The 24,976-nt window shown below is 33.9% G+C and overlaps 1 protein-coding gene and 1 long non-coding RNA gene across 2 annotated transcripts; one reads left to right on the top strand and one right to left on the bottom strand.

Moving 5' to 3' along the window:
• Positions 1 to 45: 45 nt before the first annotated feature.
• LOC127880577 (uncharacterized) lies at positions 46 to 4,371 on the top strand. Its single transcript, XR_008049631.1, has 4 exons — positions 46 to 157; positions 479 to 564; positions 720 to 932; positions 1,924 to 4,371. It is a non-coding gene; the product is annotated as an uncharacterized LOC127880577 (long non-coding RNA).
• A 4,907-nt stretch (positions 4,372 to 9,278) lies between these two features.
• LOC127880571 (galectin-9-like) lies at positions 9,279 to 23,228 on the bottom strand. The gene is made up of 9 exons (XM_052427884.1): positions 23,129 to 23,228; positions 14,304 to 14,392; positions 13,936 to 14,023; positions 13,414 to 13,530; positions 12,909 to 13,043; positions 12,055 to 12,117; positions 11,615 to 11,700; positions 11,257 to 11,470; positions 9,279 to 9,554 (listed from the first exon to the last, which is right to left on the bottom strand). The coding sequence occupies exons 1-9, from the start codon at positions 23,150 to 23,152 to the stop codon at positions 9,438 to 9,440; spliced, it is 933 nt and encodes a 310-aa protein (XP_052283844.1). The 5' UTR covers positions 23,153 to 23,228; the 3' UTR covers positions 9,279 to 9,437.
• Between the last annotated feature and the right edge of the window lie 1,748 nt (positions 23,229 to 24,976).

The following is a 24,976-nucleotide window of genomic DNA, read 5'->3' as shown; positions in this document are numbered from 1 at the left end:
TACTAATTAAAATTGACTGAAATATGTCGTTTATGCATATTGTCTTATTATATATTAAATATTAAACCCTATTCGATAAACCTTACTAAGTTTTCTGTTTCAGGCCCCTGCATACCCAGGTATTCCAACTGGACTTGGCGGGTCAATCCTCAATCCGGTGCGTATATACTTATATATTTTTCATATCTCAGCACGGGTATCTATCGATTAGTTCATAGTAGCGCCATGTCAATAATAATACAAGTTACGTCTATGGTCTTGATGAGCCTTCAAGTGTATAAATGTAATGTAGACTCATAGAATTGGTCACATATGTGCATTTGAATGAAAACAACCTTTATGATTATATACAAAGTGTTCATCTTAGTCATTACCATTATTGTAATTTTAAAAACCTTTTATATAAGTGCTTTTCTAATAAATATTGTATCATGTGCATCTCTTGGATATTTGTGAAATATGTTCATATATATTGCAGTCCATACCGCTCGTGTACAACATGGGATCCGTCCATGCTGGCAAAATGATCTTTATAAGCAGTATCCCTCATCCTAATCCCAGCAGGTTAATATGTAGTTTTCCTGACAATCGTTACAGTATTAACAGTATGATATTTATAAGCGGTACCCCTCATCCTAATCCAAGTCGGTTTATATGTATTCATTTTTAATAAATTTATATACATAACAAATACAAATCCAGGATTAACTTTACATCAGGTTCACCGTAAACTTCGAGAGCGCACCGAACGGGCCGGACATTGCCTTCCACTGCGACTTTCGGTTCAACTTCGGTGAGAACCATAACGTGGTCGTTCGCAACACCAAGACGAGCAATAGCTGGGGGAAAGAAAAGCGCTTATCAGTTATTTCCCCTTGGTTTCCAATACCGTTTTCGAGATGATATTCCTCGTGGAGAATCAAGGCTATAAGGTGTGTGTTTGTTGCATATGGTTGCATTTAAATGTTTCAGGTACATGTAATTCAATATTTGTTATTCAATCGTTCAGTTGTCATTTTCCTTCATAAATAATGACAACAAATAGACACCAGGAATGAAACCTTTGTCACCATTCGATATTGATGTGTTTAAGAAAAGTAACATATCACTCACCGATACTTTAAAATATACATACAAAGACATCTTTTCTATTCATAAACAATTATTAAACAAAAACACGCAGTCATGGCACCGAAAAAGATATCATCTGGAAGAAGCCGCGCTACATGGTGCAGAACAGTTCTCACTTGTGTTCATTGAAATTAAAAACATATGTTAAAATACGTGTATAAAACAGTGTCACTAAACAAACATAAACATGGCCTAAATTGTATATGCGATATGTCCATAGTATGTATGGCATTTGTTTAAACACTTGTTTAATAACTACCACAACTATTAATATTGAATTGGTTTAAATTGATTGTAGTGACGATGAAAGAGCCAATTGAGTTTAGCCCGAGTCTTCTAGAAGAAAAATAATTTGCTTTGTTGGCTAAACAAATTTTTGCTTAAGTAACAATAAATGAGTTAGTAGCATACGCATTATTGTTGTTGTTTTATTTCAATTTTGATAATTAATAAACAAACATGTATTTTGTATATTTGTACAAAAGATGTTAATTTGCTTGTTTGAACATTACATACAATGTACTATATCATTTCTTGACCAACAATGAACGAGTCTCTTGAAATAAATTAAATATCAGTGGATGGCGATAAAACAAAACATATTTTCTGATAATGCTTCTTGGATATCATTATTCGTTTAACAGGTTATGCAGATAATGTTAAACATTATAGCATTTAAGATTTTGTACAGGTTTCATTTGCTTTTTCCTCAAATAAATAACTTTGGATATTATGTAATTCTGTACTGCTAAGAGCGTTGACAAACATGTATTCATATCCCTTGTTTTGCAGGTTGCAGTGAACAACAACCATCTTCTTGAATACAAACACAGGATGCAACCACTGAGCAAGTTAACATGGCTGAGAATAGACGGTGACGTCAGAATCACGCACGTGCGCTTTCAATGATATCTTTATATCATAGCATTCAACTGAACATCCAAAATCTATGGAAAACATTTCAGTGAACTACTTAAAATGTCGTTATTAAGAATGACTTTGAAAAAAGTTCATTATTGAATGTAATATTTGTGTACCATTAGTGTGTTTAATATAGACTTTTGTGTTTTATTGATATACGAGTAGTTCATCCGCAGAATATGTGAACTGTACGTTTATTGTTTCGGAAGCGATAGAGGTAATCATTTGTTTGGTTTGATTTCTTTTGTTACAAATGCCAACAGGAAATGTTCTAGTTTTAATGTAACGCCGAATATCGTGTTGTACATATTTAATTTTTCATTTGAACACACGTGCCTTTGTTACACTACCAAAACATATGATCATCAGAATATGGACGTCAATGTTGGTATGGCATTTGTTCTCAATATAAATTATGCCACATTAAACACGTTTTCTGTTTGCAATAAGAGCAATATTTTTCACGCAAATCATAACCCGTTTCCTCTTATACATTATTGCCAATGATTTAGAATTTAGTGATAAGGCTAACATAATTTCTTACTACGTTATTTATTAAACATGACGCTGATTCCTTTTGCACGTACAATTCATCAAATAAGCAATAGGTGCGCACACTTAGCGTAGTTTACATAAATTGCGTATTCCGTTTCTCCGTTTTTTGTCGGACCATGTTTCGGCGATAAACGCAATCTGATTGGTTACTGTGATTGACAGTTGGCGATTAATCAATTCCGAACGGAAATTCGACCTGAACATGTATGATGCCATAAGGCGGTTTCGCTTTTTCATGCTTACGTTTTCATTTTGCTCATGTCATATAAACCAGCATCTGATCAAATAATCTCTACTTTCTGCATTTCATATTAAACATGTGACAGTATTAAAACGACATTAAAGTGGTCATACGATTGCTCATAAATATCATAAAACACGAAGTTGTATTATTCGGTGTAAACACAGTATTTAATTGAGTGGCAGTGGAAGCCTGTGCGTTTAGACTAGTCGTTGACCCAAATTGCACTGTTTTTTTAACAGCGCTTTGATGAGGACACACGTCACGTGTTGTTCTTTAAATTGTTCAAATGAAACTTCGTGTTTTTGACTACGATTATAAAACGGCTTTTATACAACCATGCATATTTCGTTTATTCACATACGTATGAATAAAACGATCGCATCTGTCTCGTTTTAAAGTTTGAGGAATACGGCTTAAAATCAAAATGTTCGCCAGGACCACATTTATACTATTTTGTATTAGCTGATAACAATGGACGCATATATCTTATTTTCAAGATAATACCATATACTTGCGTCATATTTATCATCATCTTACTACAAAATAAGACAGCAAAGTGTAAATATAGAATTCCATTTTTTTCAAACGTGTGCGCGATTCATTCTTATGTTTTTGTCAAATAACGTTAGGCACGATCGTAGCTGCCTGTCAAAAACGGAAAACACTTCCTACAATAATAGACTACATGATACTAGTATAATAACAATATCCAAAAGCATAAATTTTATTAAGAAAATAAATACTTTTCGTATTTCAGTCAAAATTCCATCCTTCACAGAAATAACACTGTTTAATGAGGACAAACGTTCTTTCAGTTACATATATTCCTTAAAGTTGTGTTCACCCCTACTTGAAACGGAAGACTCGAGCGATAGAAAAGCCACTGTCAAAATAATATTTGCATTAATACAACATATATAGCAATACAGGTAATTGTTTTTTAAATAATTAAATAAATGGCCGTATACACTATACATTCATTGTAGTCTAGCACAACGTGTACGTGTGTATAATTTATATTCCGCCACTTTTTCCAAGTATATTTACGGTATTGAAAATATCTTCAATAAGGCGATAAAACTGTTGGCACAATTATTATTTTCCTTTATCAGTGTCCTGTTTCAATTTTTGATTAGCACTAAAAAAATAAAATATAACAAAATCTATATTATATGTGTTTATTTTAATAATAATTGTAGACACGGTTCGTTTTTCAATATGCAAGCCCAGTTTGATAGTTAAATCTTATGTTTCGAAACAGATTGGGCATCTCAAAATAATCTATATTAAATTAAAACAAGATCAATGTTTGTGAAACACAATGCCCCCTAGTGCGCCGCTTTGAAGCCGCATGACAGCTATTTTAGAAAAAAAATTACCCTTAACCTTGAAGGATGACCTTGACCTTGACCTTTCAACACTAAAAATTAGCAGCTCCATGCGATCTATTTTCAATATTTCAAAACTTATGACCAATGTTTAAGTTTTGGGACAGACAGACAGACACACACAATGACAGACAGACAGGCAAAACACAATATACCCCCGATCATACAATCTGGGGCATACAAAACAAGAGTGAAGCAACGGATATTGAAACTCGTATATTTATAACTTGATACAATTTTACTATGTTGTCTGTGTTGTTTACGTTTTGTTTTTACATTACATTAATGTAGATATTTTCATATTATAGCTTAATTTCATTGTAGACTAACAGCAAAGAAAATATGTGTGCAAACATATCGCAAAACATCCTAATGTTTTATTTCTGGTTGATATTGGTTCTTAAAACATATTTTACACTGTTGTTTATTTGATGACAAAGAAAATAATGAGACAACAAGAAACGACCTGTGAATCTCAACTCAAATTTAGTGTGCAGATAAGCTTATCTACTTACACACTCAAGATATATAGAGCAAGGTGGGTTTCCTTGCAACAGTGACTCCGACCTATATCCGACTGAGCCTGTAAAAGTCAGAAGCTAGGCCTTTACATAAGCATAAGATTCATTGCAATCTATCAAGTCAAACCCAAGTTATTAAGTGGTAAAATGTTTGTTCTAATATTTTAAGTTACAGTGACCTTGACATATTAAGCCTAAATGTTATGTTCAGAAGCACGGCGGTTAGCTTGTTAGTACAGTCCCCGGTCATACCTATATATATGGGCAGAATCGTAAAACAATATAGCGATTATTGTTTTGGGGTCGAGTACGGTAAAGTACGAAAACAACCTTATATTCATTATTCGACTGACTGTTTAATTCAAACATAAACAAACAAAAAGGCGGATACGGGGGAATTTAGCGGAGAGAAGGTAAGAACACATGCAAATACATCTGTAACAGACGGAAACTTAGTTGCAACTCTGCGTTTTTGCTAAATCTATGTATTTATCTTCCATATGCTAGTATTGCTATTAATAGCATTATAATTCACATACCTCGCGACGCTACAATGATTTTCGCCTATTGCATGTATTTATGATCATTTATATATTATTTTATCGATTCAAAACCGATTTGACCATGTGTTCAATATAAACCGTGAGAAAAATATGTTTCAATGAATTTATGTAAAGCTTATTTCTCGCTATAGTATCTTTATGCGAAATAACTATCTATTCCGCAAACTGTGGCTTTCAGCTTAAACAAACAAAATAAATCTATATGCACAAAGTTGTATGTGAGTGGCGTATACAGCTATGTCCGTTCTATCACAGGCTATATACTGTTAAAGATATAAACCTGGTAGTGATATGCACTTTGATAGTGTACCATTTGGTTTGAAATTAGAATACATTGTATATCGAATTACACGATCACACACTACATGTACAAAATGGATATTATATATATATATATATATATATATATATATATATATATATATATATATATATAACTTTTAACACGTGCATATGCAGTCGGACTGTGCCTTATTGCTGAACATTTCGTAAGGATTAAGAAAACTCGCAGTTTTCTATGCGTCTGTTCGTGTCGTTAATGGTGTCACTGAATTGTTCAAGTGTATAACGTTAAGTGGACAGTTTTTAATAAGTAATGATTAATATATGTGTGTTGTGTTAAATATGATTTTCTATCCGTCACTCAATTTTCAATTTGTGGTTAAATAATGTATCATTATTTTATTAGGTAAAAGAAGAAAACTATAAAGCTGTTCGCAGATGTATCGAGAATGTTAAAATGCATTTCAAAGATGCTCAAAATTAAGAAGAGCGTTCATATTGGAGAGAAAACAAGTTCCGACAACGATTTATACTTAACACACAGCCAGTATTTGGATTTACCACAAGTTTGGCGCTTCTGAACTAATATCAGTCCATATGAAGGTCAATGTCACAATGTGGTTTTAGTGAGGCGTTTAGTGGTTTAGGTGTTCAAAGTCAAAATCTATGCACGTATCAAAGCTGTGTATGAAGTAGTTTAATGCACTACGGAACGTAATAGTTTTGGTAATTCTCGATAATCGACGGGCGAACGAACGCACGAAAACATAAATAGAAGGACTGACTTGCAAGTTACTGTATACCTCCCGGATTGGTATATGTTCGAGAATTAAATTAACAAATATATTTTTACATTCGACAGTTATGGACTGGAAATTGTAAAGTCAGCAGAAACAAAACTGATTAGAATTGTACTAAATTCAAATAATATAATCTAATAAAATATTAACTTGTGAGTATAATGATTACAATTTAAAGTTATATTATGGGCATTTTTAACTGTTGAATTGAGCTGAAAAGATTTAACAGGTCAAAATAGTTAAACTGTGGTTACTGACCAATTATCTGCAACTCATCTTGCTACCAGTTGTTTATAAAAATATATTTTATATTCGATATTTTACGTGACTGGTGAGTCCTGTAATCCGAAATGATCCGTAAAACAAAAGTGTGTCTTTGTGTCGTATGAACGAATCTGCACTAAAACTAAATTTAGTATCACATTGTACATGCATGATCAGCTGTCAAACGAAAGTACGGTTGATATTCAAATGCATTACTTTTCTCTTTCCGGGATATTGTTTTCGTATGTTGATGCAGCATTAACAAATATAAGAGTATATGAAGTAAAAACACCAAAACTAAACAACGTTTGCGATAGACGCCTATAAACTGTTAGATGTCCATAATATCACTTTAACCCAAATGAAAATGCAAGTAGCTGTTTTTTATTCAGTGTAATGTCATTCGATTCTTCAGGATAGAAATATTGTTGCATATCAGAGTCCTACCCAGTTAAGTCCAAGAAGAGTAGAAATAAAATTGCAAAACCAGCATCAAAGTTCAATGAAGTTATAACAAGAGATGTGTTCGTCAGAAACACAATGCCCCCTATTGCGCCGCTTTGAAATAAATTTGTTTACCTTTCACCTTAAAGGATGACCTTGACCATAAACTTCCATCAGTCAAAATGTGCAGCTTTTTATTGCGCCGCTTTGAAATTTAAAAAAATGACCTTGAAGGATGACCTTGACCTTGAACTTCAACCACTAAAAATGTGCAGCTTTTTATTGCTTCGCTTGGAATTTTTTTTTTTACCTTTGACCTTGAAGAATGACCGTGACCTTGAACTTCTACCACTAAAAATGTCCAGTTTCATGAGAACGCCGCTTTGAAATTAAAAAAAATACCTTTGACCTTGAAGGATGACCTTGAAATTGACCTTGAAGGATCACTTGACCTTGAACTTCCACAACTCACAATGTGCAGCTTCATGAGAACGCCGCTTTGAATATTTTGTTTACCTTAGACCTTGAAGGATTACCTTGACCTTGAAGGATGACATTGACCTTGAACTTCCACCACTCACAATGTTCAGCTTCATGAGAACGCCGCTTTGAATTTATTTATTTTGATTTTTGACCTTGAAGGATGACATTGACCTTGAACATCCACCACTCAAAATGTGCAGCTTCATGAGATACACATGCATGCCAAATATCAAGTTGCTATCTTTTTTATTGAAAATGTTATGGCCAATGTTAAAGTTTTCGGACGGACAGACGCCATATATTTGTCATTTGACCTTGAAGGTGACCTTGACTTTCACCTTTTACCACTCAAAATGTGCAGCTCCATGAGATACACATGCATGCCAATTATCAAGTTGCTATCTTCAATTATGTGAAAAAGTTATGGCCAATGTTAAAGCTTTTTGACGAACGGACAGACGCCATATATTTGACATTTGACCTTGAAGGATGACCTTGACATTCACTTTTTACCACTCAAAATGTGCAGCTCCGTGAGATGCACATGCATGCTAAATATCAAGTTGCTATCTTTAATATTGAAAAAGTTATGGCCAATGTCAAAGTTTTTGGACGGACGGACAGACGCCTTATATTAGACGTTTGACCTTGAAGGTGACCTTCACCATCATCTTTCACCACTCAAAATGTGCAGCTCCGTGAGATGTACATGCATGCCAAATATCAAGTTGCTATCTTCAATATTAAACAAGTTAAGGCCATTAAAGTTTTCGGACGGACGGACGGACGGACTGACTGACATACACACATACACACATACTAACATACTGACACACTGACGGACGTTCAACTGCTATATGCCACCCAACTGGGGGCATAAAAACAGCAGGCATAACGTTAAAAAACATTCATCAAATAGCCTGTATACATGAGGTTAATATTGACTAACATTACTATAACTTGATTTGTGTCACTTAACTTATAATTTAGGAAGTCGTTTTAAATGAAAACAGTTTTTACAACTAAGTCAATCAACTTAGGAAACAGGCAGCTATTTAACAACTTTATAATGCCTCCGCCCCCCCCCCCCCCTCAACAAATATACCCAAAATTGTAATCATATAGACTTGTCCGCAAATGTTCTTACTTTTTAAAATTTCATTAAACCTGGGTTTTTTTTCACATGTATGTTTTTGGGTATTGTTTGGACAGGTGGTGATTGCTCAACAAAAACATTTAAACAGTATGACGATTATGTTTTAGACGACGCCTACACTTACTATTATTTTAAAAGTAAGCTAAATTTTTCGTTTTTAATTAGGTAATAAAAAGTGTGTGACCAATGTGGCCCTTACACAAATTTAAAACTAAGCCATTAAAATTCCTAAAACTGTTGAATGTTTAAATCTGACGTTTTTCTTCTTGCTAGTGTGAAATATTGCGTATGACCAATTCAACAATAATATGTCTAATATTGTTATAAAATGACATCAAGAAAGTAACTATCCCTTAATAATACTTTGATTTTGCGCAACATTAACATAAAGGAATTTCATGTTTGCATGTGGTATCAAATAACAAGATAAATACAATGACATAAACATTCTATATGGGTTCCTAATCAATGATCGTATAAATCACAAAGTTTGAGGATTATCTACATATATATTGAAACACCAATATCGATTACACAATTTTATCAAAACTCAACATTTATGTGTTAACATATATTGTTTTTAAAAGACAATTATTCTAAATATGTATAATTAAACTCATTCGCTGAATTATTTACAATCGCTCCGGTATGTTCAGCGGAATCTTCTGACATGATATGAAAGTGGTCACTGGTAGCGCACTTGCGTGATTCTAACGTCACCATCTATTCTCAGAAACGTGAACTTGCTCAGTGGTTGCAGCCTATGTTTGTATTCCAGCAGATGGACGTTGTTCACTGCAACCTGCAAAATACGGGGTATTAACGTTTTACCGCAATTTGCCTGAACACAATATAAATAAAAAACTATTCAATTTAGACGGCATAAAACAATCGAACGCGTGTTACATATATTTTCTACATTTTTTAACATTACCTGCATACATTTATATACCAATTAAAAGACGGCAGAGGTTATATCAGAGGAAAAAAGTGTAATCGCCTTTTAATATTGTATTTTAAAGGTCTTGTGCATAGTTTTGCAAAATAACAATTTTTAAAAAATGTCGCATATTCAAAAATATTGTATACATCATATTCAAAGAAGCAAAATAACATCCGTATCTAAAAATGTTAAAAATATTCGTTTATTGGTAATCATTATTGAAAAAATAAGAATAAGCGTTTGAAACGCTTTTCATCGATAATTAAACAATACGGATATATGCGACAAGGTGTTTGTTCATTTCAACATTCAACATTTAGAAGACTTCGTTGTTTAATGGTAGCACATATACTTTTGCTTCTTAATATCATGGATTTAACCGTTAGTGCTAATTGTATTATATTTTCGTGTTATATGCTATTTAAACATAACAGTTTTGGAAGGTTTTTAATAAAATCAATATTTAACAAATGCGAAGTCCCTAACATAGTTTGAAAGCTATTTATATTATCTCGATTGCATCGACAGCCTCAGGCTTATTGAAACTTTATCGAGTCAATTTCCGGAGCAAAACACCCAGTCCTTAGTGTCTTTCGGGAGATCTAACAGTTAGGATCGAACCCGTGACCACACGGTCGCTAGGCGGAACAATATCCGTTACGCTATGGCGACTTTTAAACTACCTTAAATAGCAGGGGACACATTGCCTTTACGAAACAAGCTGGGTTCACAGCTTTTGAACGGTCGAATGATATCATTGGGTATGTATGATTTATGACAAATAACAAAGTATATATACATGTACATTTCTTTATTCGTCAAATAATTGGCAAACGAAATCATGGTCAAACATGTTCAATCAGGCCACCGCTTCATGCAAAAAAGATTTCCAAATGAGCATTCATCGGACGTTTTTGTTAGATTAAAAGCTCAAGATGTAGGTCTTGTTAATATGTTGTTTTATCTTGCAAATTGCTTGAACAACCTTATTTGAAGCATATGAATACAGTGCAGAACCATTAAGCTCAAGGGTAAAAAAAGGGTGCTGTTTATTAAGGATTCGCGTTATAACCTTCCGAATCAGATGCATAGCTCGTACGGGAATAACGATGAACAAGGAGACGTTCATTCAATTTACTGTGTTTCTAGGCATGGTAGTTGTCTGTTGAGTGACATCTACTCACACTGTTGTATAAACTTTGTACTGGTACAACTATTTTCATAAACAAGAAGGAGATTTGTTAATCTTGCCTTTACCATTATGTATTATTCTTCCTGTTTATTATCATTGTCAATGCAAGGCGTTGTATCGTCTTTGTATAAGTGTTTATGTGTACAAGTGGCGTATTTGGCGGGAATTTGTTAGACCAGTGCAAGTCAATCAGTCATTTGTCTTCAACAATGGACTATAGAGGAGTGACACCAGTTTTCATCCTGTAGTTTCTCTTGAATGTCAATATTTTTCTAAAATTATTGACCACTAGACTATTTTTAAATGAATGTAAAATTATTTCAAACCATTTTATTTAACAAAACTTTAACAAAATCCAAAAACACATACCTTAAAGCAATGCTGCTCCACGAGGAATATCATCTCAAAAAAGACATTCGGGAGCAAGGGGAAGTTACTGACAGGGCGCTCTTCTGGTCCCCACTTATTGTTCGTCTGCGTGTTGCGCACGATCACGTTATGATTCTCACCGAAGTTGAAACGGAAGTCGCAGTGGAAGGCAATGTCCGGCCCGTTCGGCTTGCTCTCAAAGTTGACAGTGAACCTGATTTTGAGGTAATTCTAGATTTGTATTTGTCTTGGTCTCCATTTGTCGACGATGTCTACATTTCATCTACATTCATGTTATAACTTATTTTTTAATGTTTCAAGATTTATATCAATTTGGTAATTATTTAAATATATTAACCTGCTGGGATAAGGATGTGGGATACCGCTGATGAAAATCATCCTTCCCGGATAGACGGACCCCAAGTTGTGTACGAACGGAACGGGCTGAACGATTTATGAAAATATTTGGCACATATAAAATACTTAATTATTTCTCTGTAAAATATAAGAAAATAGATACATATAATGATCATAGTTTTGAAAAAAGTGATTACATACATGTAGATGTAATCCGTGAATATTAACAAAAAAAAAAAGTTTTACTTCAATGCATTTATGAGTAAAATGTAATGCATCAACATTAAACTTATTATCATTTGAATGTCACTACTTCACGGCATGCCTAGACCGTATACATAAGTGTAATTATTATCCGTAACGTAATACTACACACACCATTCAATAACGTCCTAATATGATACGTGTTCTGATAAGAAAGAGATAAACGTGTCTACGCACCGGATGGAGAATCGAACCGACAGGCCCAGACGATCCGGTTGGAATACCGGGGTATCCGGGCGCCTGAAATAGAAGATGTCCGTGGCTAATAGAACAACCGTTACTAAAATCAATACAAAATGCGTACGCCACGTAGTACAGTCAATGTTACATATCCTGCAGTGGTTATGCTTGCTTTGCTACTATTTTTAAACCAAAACTGAAAATTGATTTATGAATAACTCGAGCTTTTATGAGGGCTCTATGTAATTACGCAGATTTTATTCAACAAATTCGCGACATTTGTGTTGTTAAAAACACATGTTCTCAAAAATGTACACACGTTCTTAATGTGCGGTAAGTGGTCTTGATATGCATTTTTTTGTGCCAGCCAATTATTTTAATAAACACTGACCTTTGAGGCTTATTAAGAATGCTGATTGAAAAAAATAAAGGTAAACAAACTTTTTATATATACTTAATCATATAACATCTATTTAAATCCCTGTTCGGAACAGGTGTATCAATGTTTGGATCGCGTAAAGATGTCGTAACGGGATATAGTGTAGTTATAATTCGAAATGGTAAATGATTGAGTCTTATTTAAAAGACATCGATACTTTCAAAATGCACGTATCTACCTCATTCAATTTTACAGGAGACATACATCGACATTTCAAGTCATAATGTATAACTAATTTATAACGATTTCAACAACAACAGTGTTCTTAAATAGTGCGGAACTCCATACGCTTACTCCGGATTTGATCATTTTTCTTCTTACTCATTTCTGAGCTGCTACTATGATTCCACGCTTATGCGGAATGGAAACAGTCGAAGACACATTATTTAACGTGTCCTTTACAGTCTCTCACCGGATGGGGGTATCCCGTTGATGTCTCAAAGACGATCTCCCGGATACGGATCCCCTGTTCCACGGAGATGTGGCTCACCCGGGGTAGCGGGATGCGGTGGTTGTAGTCGCAGAAGTGGCGGCCGTTCACCATCACCTTAGGATGCAATACAGATCACCGGAAATGTCATACATAGGGAACCTGGCGGTATGGTAATTTTAGATACGTACTTAATAACTTTTTTTTCAAGTTAACCTAGCTACTTTAGGACTTTTGCCATATAGCTCTAAAAACGGAAGAATGGGAGATACATGTTCTTACAAAATGTATAAAAAAGAAGACATTGTACTAGGTTTAACATAAACATGACCATTTGATTCATATTATAACAAAGTTTCGCCTTCAAGCCCCAGATATAATAGTTGTTTCGTTTCTTAACTGCAAAACGCACGTACCGGTATACTTTGATTATTAGCACGATTGGTTTTTATCATTGCTAATCCGGTACTTATGTGTATGCCTTTACCGAATAATATCCTGCATGAACCACGATCGACACGTCAACATTTTCGCCCTGAAAGGGGAAACTTCCGTGACGCTCTTCCACTCCCCAAGAGCCGCTTTGCAGACTGTTTCGGACGACCTGAAAGAAAACAAAAATCTTGATAAACCAAATGTGTTGACTGAAGTGCACACTAATAAAAGTATGAAAAGTATTTTTGATAATTTTTACCTTCACCTCAACCGCAGCGTATGCACCGATTAAACACGTATACAAGATGTATCGTTTTAATTAGTTTGGATTTAATGAACGAAAACCAAAAGATGACGGACGCAGGAAAAATCGCAAAAAACACGATATATGCAATTCAATAATCGGAACTATAAAACAGATCATTTTATATTGCATGAAGCGCGTTCAATGTCTACAAACGTTACACAGCATCCGTAGAAGAAAACATTACCTCGTCTAATAACTACGAACGTTCAAAAGCTCATGATTATATAAATGATACATGAACAATGATATATACAACCACGTCATCACCTGGTGTTCGTTGAAACGCGGATTGAAGGCCAGTGCACAATCACTCCTTGGGTCCGTACTTCCACCACACTGAAGGCTGATTAGGAACCTGGGGAACGGTCGTGATATTTTGGGACATTATTCTCAAACATTTAAATATACACGTTTACTTGAGGATTGTTAACAACCTATTTACGAACAAGGAATCTAGTGTTTGTTACAGAATTGTAGTGTCATTAAAAAACATCAAAACACAAGAACAGCTCTGTTTAATTTCGCTATATAATGTTGGTTAATCAAAACCCTAGTGTATGAACATATATAGATCCTTGTTTGAAATATAATTGGAATTAATTTTGGTTTCAAAATCTGATATGCATAGTTTTTACCCTGAGTGGTGACTCTCGTAGGTGCCTCTCACGTGGATAGTGGCACCCTCTGTCATTCCCACGGGAATAAGGCCCACGTACGGGGTTGTCTTAAATCACGAATATAAAGCGATGCAATAATGTTGAGGAAAAGATGTTCTTATGAGTAAAATGAGCCTATGAAAATGCTTAATAAAGCTTTTTTTCACAGGGTTTTTGAAACCAAGAACTGCATTAAACATTAAACTTAGAAGCAGTCTTGTTGAATAAATCAAACTAAATGTGAATTCATTTAGATCTGCCGTTGTGTTTCATAAACGTATTGTATTGCATTTGACGAAGATTTCATTTGCCTTGAAAGACTTCACAAAGGGTTAAACTATGCCGTGTTACAAAATTCAATGATCTTTTATATCTTGATGGACAATCTATTACATATAGGAAAACACAAGTTTTTTAATTAATATCTCTGTATTATGGTTTCTATGGCAATATGATAAATACATGTGAATATGAGTTATGGTATATAATGATAAATTGCAACAGTATATATATACGTCATATGTCATCATTAAAAATTAAATAAATGTATATGAGTATTTAAAACGAACACACATGTTGTGAAACAGCAACACTTTTTTGGTTGGTTGTCATGGTTACGAGTAAAACATTTTAACACTTTTTTCCAAGAATTCAAATAGAAAAAAGTTTAATGTATTATACACTGCATCATTTGCCTAAGGCATTCTTAATAAAAAAGAGAGCGGATTATATGCTATTATGATATCATTAAAAAAATGTAAAATTTCAATAGCCGTTTCCATGAAAACGATACTATAGGTATATGATATGATAAGTCATTTCGAAAAGCATAAATCGATCGGCACAAGATTACAACTTAAAAACAATATCTCAATTATATGAATTTGTACAATTTAGCACTATAACAATTAAAGTGGGTATGCACGATTTGGTCAAATATGCATGAATCTATATAAAATGTGTAAACACTTATTATAAATAAATTTCAATATAAATTAAAATAACAGATAAAAAGAACATGTGTCGAAAAATGCGAAATAAGCCATATATTTTATTCTTAAATCGAAGATATCTGTACAGTCGAATTCGCCAGCATGCATATCATGCATGTACGATGTGAATCTATAAGTTAAATTTTACAGATCATATTAATTTCCTGAACGATATCTATTCATACGACACACAAATCTAACTCCGATCCTAATAAAAAGACGAATGCTTCGGTTATGGTAGGAAAATATGTACGAAAATATCTTCGTCACAATCGGCTCGGGGCGATTATTTGTCTCTGCTGCATTTTATGAAATTCGTCTTGAATGTGTAGATTTTTTTGCCTATTGTGTGTCATTGTAACATATTTTTATCAATATATTACAATTTAACACATATAAAAATATTCATACCCACTTAAAATATAATATTTATATTGTATATGTTACTATGGTTGCGAATTTTAAATATAGATTTAAATTTGCAAAGAACAAAAACATAGACGAAATACTAAATACTCGCTTAAAGGCTCTATAAAGGTCACAAATCCAATTATTATGCATATCAACTGGTCTAATTTTTACCGGCTTTCAGTCTTGCATAAAAACTGCTTATAACACAGCTTAGGTACAACGTTGTCAAGAATTGTGGAAGATAAACCCGTTTCATAAATGGAAGAAATGTTTACATTTTTGCAACTAACGTGATGTGTAGCCTCAGAGCGTTGACATATGCTAAAAATAGCCGAAAGAAAAATTCAATTTTAATTCTATTTTAACAACTTTTTACCAGCAGAAAGTAACTTATTAGATCACTACAAACGTTTTAACCATTAAGAAAAGACCTACTTTGAAAGTGATACCGAAAAACGTTAAAAGTCATCGTTATATTTTGGGTGACCTGAGTCACTTTCACTTTCTCTTTCGCGAAAAAACAGCAATGTAAATAAACTGATTGTTTGTAAACACAATTGACTTGGAGGACACTTTATTTTGAGCTCAAAACAAGTTGTATTGCTCATTTATTATGTCCAATATGATATATATATTGTTTTTGATAACCTTTATAAATAAAATATGAAAAAAGTATTTAAAAATCTGTAAATAATTACGTATCTTCACCTTTATAGAGCCTTCAATATCAAGTTTTTGATTGAAAATGAAAACTAATTATCCAGTATCACATTATGATAATAATTGCTTTGACAAAATATCAAACCCCAGGTTTCTTGCAAATAAAACAATATGCATGGTTTTTATCGCCAAGCTTTTAAAAGCGTGGGGATATTGTAGTGATCACCGCGTTCTGTCAGTCCGTCCTGGCCACCAACTCCTCCTACAATATTAGCACTAGAACATTGAAACCTACACACATGGTAGCTATTAGCATATGTGCGACGGTGACGGCGACGGAATTTTGATCTGACCCCTGGGTCAAAAGTTATGGGTAAATAAATGGGTATATTGTTAAACAAACTCATTTTAATAACAACATGCGACGCACATGATAATAACTTTTGACCCAGGGGTCAGATCAAAATTCAAAATAGGGAATCGTCGCACATTTGCTCATAGTTACATTGTTTTTGAGTTTCACGGTTCTAGTGCTTATAGTGTAGGAGGAGATAGTGGAGAACCATGCCCACACAAAATGTTGTTTTAACATAACTTCTTCATTTATTCACCAATTTTACTTCTAAGTAATACTGCACATCTTTTATGACAACACGCTCTTTGGGAGCAATGGTCTAATGGTAGGGTGCTGGCTTAGGGATCGAGAGGTCCCGTGTTCGAATCCCGCCATGACCACTGGAATTTCCTTGAGCAAGAAGTTTTTCCCACATCTGCTCCTCTCCACCCAAGTGTATAAAAGGGTGCAGGTGAGGGAAATAAGCCAATGTGCCTTGGCTGCATACTGCCCCAAGATGTTAACGGACGACTTATGACTCAGTGATCAGGGACAAAATGTAAAGCGCCTTTGAACGCACATCTCGAGTATGAAAAGGGCGCTTTATAAATGTGGTATTAAAAAAATCTCGACCATCCATGTCCACATTACCCAGCCAGGGCAATTTCTTTAAAGGTAACGGCAGTTTGGTTCCCGTCCTCTTTGAAATTTATCGAGAGGTCCACGGGTACTACTTACCCGTACCCACAAAAAAAATTTCGTACCCAAAATTTTTCGTAACCAACTTTTTTTCGTACCCATCGTTTTTTCGTACCCAAATTTTTTTCGTGCCCAATTTTTGTTTCGTACCAAAAATTTTTATCGTACCCAAATTGTTTTCGTACCCACTATTTTTCGTAGGCAAATTAGTTTTCGTACCAAAATGTTTTTCGTACTCCAATTTGTTGTGTTTGTAAACAAATTAATTTTGGTATCCAATGTTTTTTCGTACACAAATCTTCTTTGGCATAATTATTTCGTACCCAATTTTTTTTCCTACCCATTTTTTTGTGTATACTTTTTTTTCTGTTTTAACATAACTTCTTTATTTAATCACCAATTGACTTCAAATTAATACTAAACATCTCTTATGACAACAAAGTCTATCTCGACCATCCATGTCCATATAACCCACACGGGGCCCCACCAACATAGGCCTTGCCCACTCAAAATTGCATTTTAATATAACATCTATGCGGCGTGGAGACACGCGTCAGCATATGCCGCGCCATTCTTACAGTTGATTTTATTTGTATACCCAATGTAATTGAAGGAGGATAATTCTGGAGAACATTTTTCGACGGCGGCGAACTTGTAGGGGCACAAGGAGGTTGTTTTGATGAAGTGTAGAACTGTGAACTAATTTTCTAACGATGTTAAAGGACATTTTAACCTGCTTGGTAAACCTTACCCTGTGTTTGTTTACAACACGTGAACACATTTTTTGGTCATAGTGGTATGGTTTACATGCACATCTTTTTCAAATAATTAAAATAATACGATGCATAAATTTTAAAAATGTACGAGACAGAAACCTAACGTATGGGTTTAAGATAACCATGTCATGCCTCCTTGTACCAGGGATAACATACCAAGTAAAAGCCCCTATTTCCAGTTTGACACTTGATAGTAAGTGACATGACATTAAGAGGCCACACAAATTTGGGCATAATTTAACAAATAATATTTGTCATAATATATTACAAAACATTGTACTCTGACATGAATTTAACTCATACAGCATACGAAATATAGCAAGCAAATGAAATGACAAGAGTTTAAAGAGAATTCAAAGCACAAACGTAATTATCAAACAATCAAAGGTTCAGTATAAATATAGGATGATAACAAGTAGATAAATAGACCATACAGAAGATTTCATTACTTTAATAAACATACATACTGAAATGTGACTTAGTGTGGTCAACAATGTTCACTGAAAAACAGTACGTTGATAAACTAGGGCGTCTGAAAACGAATGCCTTAAAATGGTGCTTGATGGTTTAATTGCAATTCTAAAATTTGTCAAACCTTCTTTCTGGAAGGGTCTTATGAATCACAGGAGGGAATGCTGTATTATATATATATATATATATATATATATATATATATATATATATATATATATATATATATATATATATATATATATATATATATGTGTGTGTGTGTGTGTGTGTGTGTGTGTATGTCTCGCTCTGCACCGTAGCTAGGCGCACACGCCGAAGTCTCAAATGGGAATATGTATGTCTGTTTGTATGTCTGTGTATCTGGTTGTTCACACACCTTTCTCCCTATATATATATGCTATAAAAGAAACAAGTAGTGCAGCTTCATTTGCCGTAAAACTACACCATCTGTACTGTAAACCATGTAAGTCGAACATTTTTTTAACGAATCAACTACACACCGGTTGTTTTCGAAAGCTAATAACATAATTTATCAGCAACAATTTACATCAGTTCCATTTATCCAGCAGTTTAAAAACAAAATATTAAAAGGTAGCTTAATTCCAACCAGATTTGAACACGGTTGTGTAATAGTAATAACACAAATAACTGTGCTTAATATATGCTTTGTATTACTTTTTGTCGCTTATTAGGAAGTATATTACCGATTGTTGGTAATTTATTGTATAAGCAACTGCTAACTTAAATACTTAAATTAAACAAGAGTATGTCACAGTAGTGACGAAGAAAAAAACGCACGACGCCACATAATATAATTTGACAATGAAATATTTCAAAAAAATAAATATGTGTGGACAAATAAAAATTCAATGCTCTGTGCTATGTAGTTTCAGAGGACAATAGTGAACAATTTATTTGCTATTAAATGCGATATTATCTCCACACTCTTTCTAAAAAAAATATCGTACAATTGATGAGCACATCAATTTCGAATTTTAATTCAAAACTAAGCCGAATTAGCCTTTGCATTGATATAAACAGGTGTATTCAAATATCTGTTTAATTAAATACTGCACAATATTTATTATCTAAATAACGTTCGGGTTTAAACAGATTATTCATAATGATCATATTGACTCTATTGTACAATAACTGTAGAGTTGCATTCAGAGATTAAGTTTTGATAAGTGGATGTATTGTTTTGTTTTTATCGCGAAAATATAACTTGGTATCTGCATGTCGTAATAGCTTTAAGCGGTTAAAAAATAGATTAAGACTTTCGTCAGTATTTTACATTTCGTTCATCAATTTACAGTACATACTGCTCGCACAAATACAGTTTTTCAAAATATCAATTGTTTAACGAAATACACTAAAAGTTCATAATGTTACGATGATTCCACTACCGTATGAAATTAAACTATTTAAATTAAAAAACAACTTAACTTCGACCTTAATTAGCAAATAAAAAAACAAGAGCAACATTCTTACAGAAAGTCAAACTTAAACGTGGGGGAAATTACAGAATAAAAAATACGATAATTAAAAACATTTATGTATGAGATACGACGATTACGTAGGCGGCTACACCCAATAAAGATAAATAGTAAGGAACAGTGTTTAAATGTTTATGCCTTACCCACATGCTTTACGACCAAATAATTTCAGTCAAACTCTAACTTTTTCAAATCTTTATTATTAAATGTGATATCAATTACACCTATTACAAGAATTATATGATCACGTACGTAACCAAGGTAACCGGTCATACATAACTTTACTTTTTTACAGGTATAATATATACTTTATGTACGTGCATTGTGACATTTTCGAAATTTTCCTCAAACATTTTTAGTGGTTTTTTAAGCTAATCGGTAAATTGACGTGTTACAATAATATGTTAGCCGGATATTGTTCTTGCAACCCGTTGCATTTATAAAAAATCAAATAAAACAATCAATGCCTGCATAAATGTTGTACATGCAGTTGAACTTATCGGTTCAATTTGTGGGTCTTTAGACACGCAGGCAAGAAATCAGGTAGGCAGCCAAGCAGCCAGGCAGGTATGCAGACATGTTAGAACTCGGACAAGACTGACGGATGGACCGCCGGACGGACCGACGGACTGACGCGTTGACAGACAGACACAGAGACACACATTAAATGCATACCGGGGGTTACAATAAGAGACTATCGAGTGAATTAAGAGTTTATCTTATGTTAATAGCTCAAGTGTTTCAATACTTCTATAATTAAATATTCCAAACCCAGCGAGAATCAGGTCAGATTTACAAATGCAACAATAAGCAGTCACAATTGCAGTTTGAACTGAATGCAGTATGTAAATCGAGCAAGTAAATGTCCTTGGAAGCATTTCAAATGTTTGTTGTGCTCAACTTAGGTTGCAGAGTATTCGAATTTTATGTAATCGATCAATTTTGCAATTCACCGAAAATGTCTTTTGTTCAAATTCTTTTCATGAACGCAATACCAGACGAGAATTCATGGTTCGAATATGAATAGTGGTCGTGGCGGTGCTTGTGGGCTAATATTAAAAAACCTGCAAACAATACACAATCATATGTCTCAGTCTCTTAAACGTTATAATTATTACCCGAACATAATTATACCATCTTATTTTAGCAAACGTTAAATGGAACTATTCATAATTTGCTATCAAGAACAAATGATGAAGAACTATAGGATACTTTCTGCATTCTTTTTCTACTATAATGTTATACAGTATAACAGACGTATGTATATCCAGCAAAGATGCTTTAAATTAAGCTATGTATATAATATTTGCAGTGTAGTATATGCATTTATTTTATTGTTTTACCATTCTTAAGCTTAAATAAAACAGGTTGATTAACTCAAAATTAGGATACACAGTTGACATATAGAATAACAATTTTAACCCTTGTTAAGTCTTTGTTTTCGCATTCACGGATACACTCCTTACGTTTCAGTTTGGCACAGGTTATAGTAGGTCGCTGTGACTCGTTCGTTTTACGAAATTGTTGCGTGCACAATCGATGCGTTAAACTTCTATTCGGATTGCATTGTAATACGACACCACGTTTATGCTCAAAAGATATAGAGAATACTAGGTCGGTGCCGAATAAAGCAAAGTTTATTTTGCGAGGCTTAGAAAATCTGAACCACGAGCCTTGGCGAGTGGTTCAGATTTTCGTGCCGAGCAAGATAAACTTTGCTTTATTCGGCACCGACCTAGTATTCGATTTATCCCATCAATTTTCTTAGTCGTAAATTATTTCTTTAAACATAGAATAGGAAAATCGAACTAGACGGAAAATCCCAAAGATATTTTAAGCAAACATTGTTTCATTATTTTAATCGTGTCGAGCCTAATACATTACAAAAAGATCAGTAACCAACCTGTTTTTCGTTTATCATACCTCTACGTCCCCGATTTTTAAGAAATAATGGAAAAAAAAGACACTAAACAACTGCATCTTTAGCGTGAAACAACATGCATTGTGTCGTATGACGTATTAATAATTACGTCACGAGTACGCGCACTTAATATTTGCAAATAATGTTTATTTGCTTTTTGAGTTGTATTATGTTTAAAAACTATATTACATCTTGGTATCAAATTGTTTGTTTTGTTAAATCTGATTCGATTTTACTAAAAATGATTACTTTATAGTTGATTCCGAGAAATATGAACATTCTTCGCCGCGCGTGACAGCTATATTTCAGCACTGCTGAAATAAAGGTAAATTTATTCCACAGTGGTTTATTTCGACAATGCACGTCTGATGATGGGATAAAAATCATGTATCCGATGTCTTAGTTGTGGGCTTTGACAGTTATCACAATAGTCGAATTCGATATTTTTTCTTTAACAGTGTCAGCAAAAAGGTCCGCACCACAGCATAGCAAGAATACGAAGTTCAAATGCACAATATGTGTCTGTTTGTATTACATAATACAGACAATACATACTATACGTGCTATATGTGTATATCTGCATGTATGCGACTGCATCTTTGTCGGTCCGATGCCTGGGTTTTAATATAATAGCAAACACTTAAACTTCATTCTAAAGGACGTTATTTCTTGTATACACCTTTTTATAACATGTAAAATATAGTCGAATAATACACACATACTATAAAGGTACTATTGCTGAAAGAAAAGCTAGTTAATCTAGTTAAACAATTAATTATTAATTTAACGACGTATCTAACGAAATACGTCAATTAAACTTGGAGTACGAAAGATCGTAAATGCGTTTCACCTGTACAACACAAACTAGCTCTACAGCTTGCAGCCACGAGCACGAACGACCATAGGTTGAGCATATTTATAAAGATTTGACGACGTTTGTAAATCATAAAGACAAATTAATTTCGCAACAAAAACATAATAAAATACGAATTCCAAAATAGTTAATAGAACGGTAAGCAATTACATAAATATTCTACTCACCGGATTTTTAATTACATAAGCCATCGTCACAAGGTGTTCAAGTTTAAAATAGTTATATTTGTTTACAAAGCTTGTGAAGTCGACTGAACAGAAGCGCAACGATTTTAGAGTGCGTAGCGAGCGCAAATGCACACGCGCTTTACGCAAGGATAGGTTGTTGAATTTATACTAAAACAAATGTTTACATATTTTAATAACAAATGGAATATAATAAGACTATAAGTTCAATTTTACAATAGTCTTCAGTAAGTTCAGTAATTATCCTACATTTGATAATAAAAACTGCAATACAGGAAAACACACATACACTAAATAAATTTTTTGTGAAGAATTCGCGCATGTTTTTTCGTGAATCACTCTTCATCTATATAAAGAACTCTCATATTTTAATACCAACAATGCAACATATCAGGTAAATTTGCTCAAAACCCTGCATGCGCAAGCAATACGGATTTTCACTTAAACCTGCTCAAGCAGTAACGCGTACAGTAGTAATCTATGAGCAAAACTCACGCGGTTCATCAAAGACTGTCATGAAGCAAAACACGAATTTAAAACTGCTCGAAACGCCGTTGACCGCAATAAATCCAACGAAACCAGAGTACATTGTTTCATAACGGTGAATATATAATAAAAAAATAGGAAATCCGTAAAAATGAAATATACAATAACCAAGGTATTACACTTTAAAACATCTCAAATTCACAACCTAGAAAATTCTAGAAAACTTGAAAAATATAATTATAGAAATAAACAAATAAGCAATTTACAAAAAAAAAAAATTCCATTTGGTCACTTTTATTCCCGTCTAAAAGGATATCCAACTTCAAATGAGAGCATTCATGGTAAAAAAGCTGAAAGCGAGGCAACAACCGATCAATATTTAGCTTGTGAAATAACGTTTAACGATATGCAGTAGGCAGTTTTTAAACAAAATAATAACAAGGGACAAAATTGTCACAAAACCAGGTTTTCATTGTGAAAAAAAATCTGATTAAGGGAGACAACTCAAACTGAACTTTTGAAATGAACAAACAAAATTAACCCCCTTGTAAGTTTGTTTCAAAATAAATCTATTTTAAGTTGTGGTGACCTTGACATTGGAGATATTGACGTGATTCTTTCGTGCGACACACCGTCCCATGATGGTGAACAAATGTGGCAAATAATTGTAAAATCTCACAATAAATGACATAGTTATGGCCCAGACAAGCTCATTTATTGCCAATTTTGACCTTTGAACTCAAAGTGTGACCTTGACCTTGGAGGTATCGACGTAATTATTTCGCGCGACACACCGTCCAATGATGGTGAACAAATGTGCCAAATGATTTTAAAATATGACAATAGACGACATAGTTATGGCCCGGACAAGCTTGTTCCGCCCGCCCGCCATCCCACCAGCCCGCCAGCCAGCCAGCCAGCCAGCCAGCCCGCCCGCATTCGCCAATCTAATAACCAGTTTTTTCCTTCGGAAAACCTGGTTAAAAACGCACGTGTGCTTGATGGTGCAACCGCAGAATACATAAAACATTGCCTTTGATGTCAACATGCATTACATACAAACACTATATAACAAACTGTTTCACAATGCTGTATAACCTGACAGCTGGGGATGGGTTACATTGCACCAATTTTTAAAGGGGGTGATCCAAACCTATTACAAAATACCTGTGGGATAACACTCAATAATATACTTAGTCTAGCTTACATTTATTCACATATTCTATGCACTCGTCTCTCAATATGGACAGAAAATAATGAATCGATAACTCAGTTTGGATATCAAAAGGGTTAAAGCACTGCTGATTGCATTTTATCATTACAGGCAAAGACCTATAGATAACA

Source organism: Dreissena polymorpha, chromosome 5 (genome assembly GCF_020536995.1).
Source record: "Dreissena polymorpha isolate Duluth1 chromosome 5, UMN_Dpol_1.0, whole genome shotgun sequence".
Lineage (NCBI taxonomy): Eukaryota > Metazoa > Mollusca > Bivalvia > Myida > Dreissenidae > Dreissena > Dreissena polymorpha.
This window is presented reverse-complemented; position numbering and strand designations above follow the sequence as displayed.

Coding starts and splice junctions, on each gene's coding strand:
- LOC127880571 (XM_052427884.1), bottom strand. CDS start 23,152: ATGGCTTATGTAATTAAAAATCCG. Junction 12,118..12,908: donor CAACGGGATACCCCCATCCG/GTGAGAGACTGT, acceptor CTTCTATTTCAG/GCGCCCGGATACCCCGGTAT. Junction 9,555..11,256: donor TGGAGCAGCATTGCTTTAAG/GTATGTGTTTTT, acceptor CGTATTTTGCAG/GTTGCAGTGAACAACGTCCA.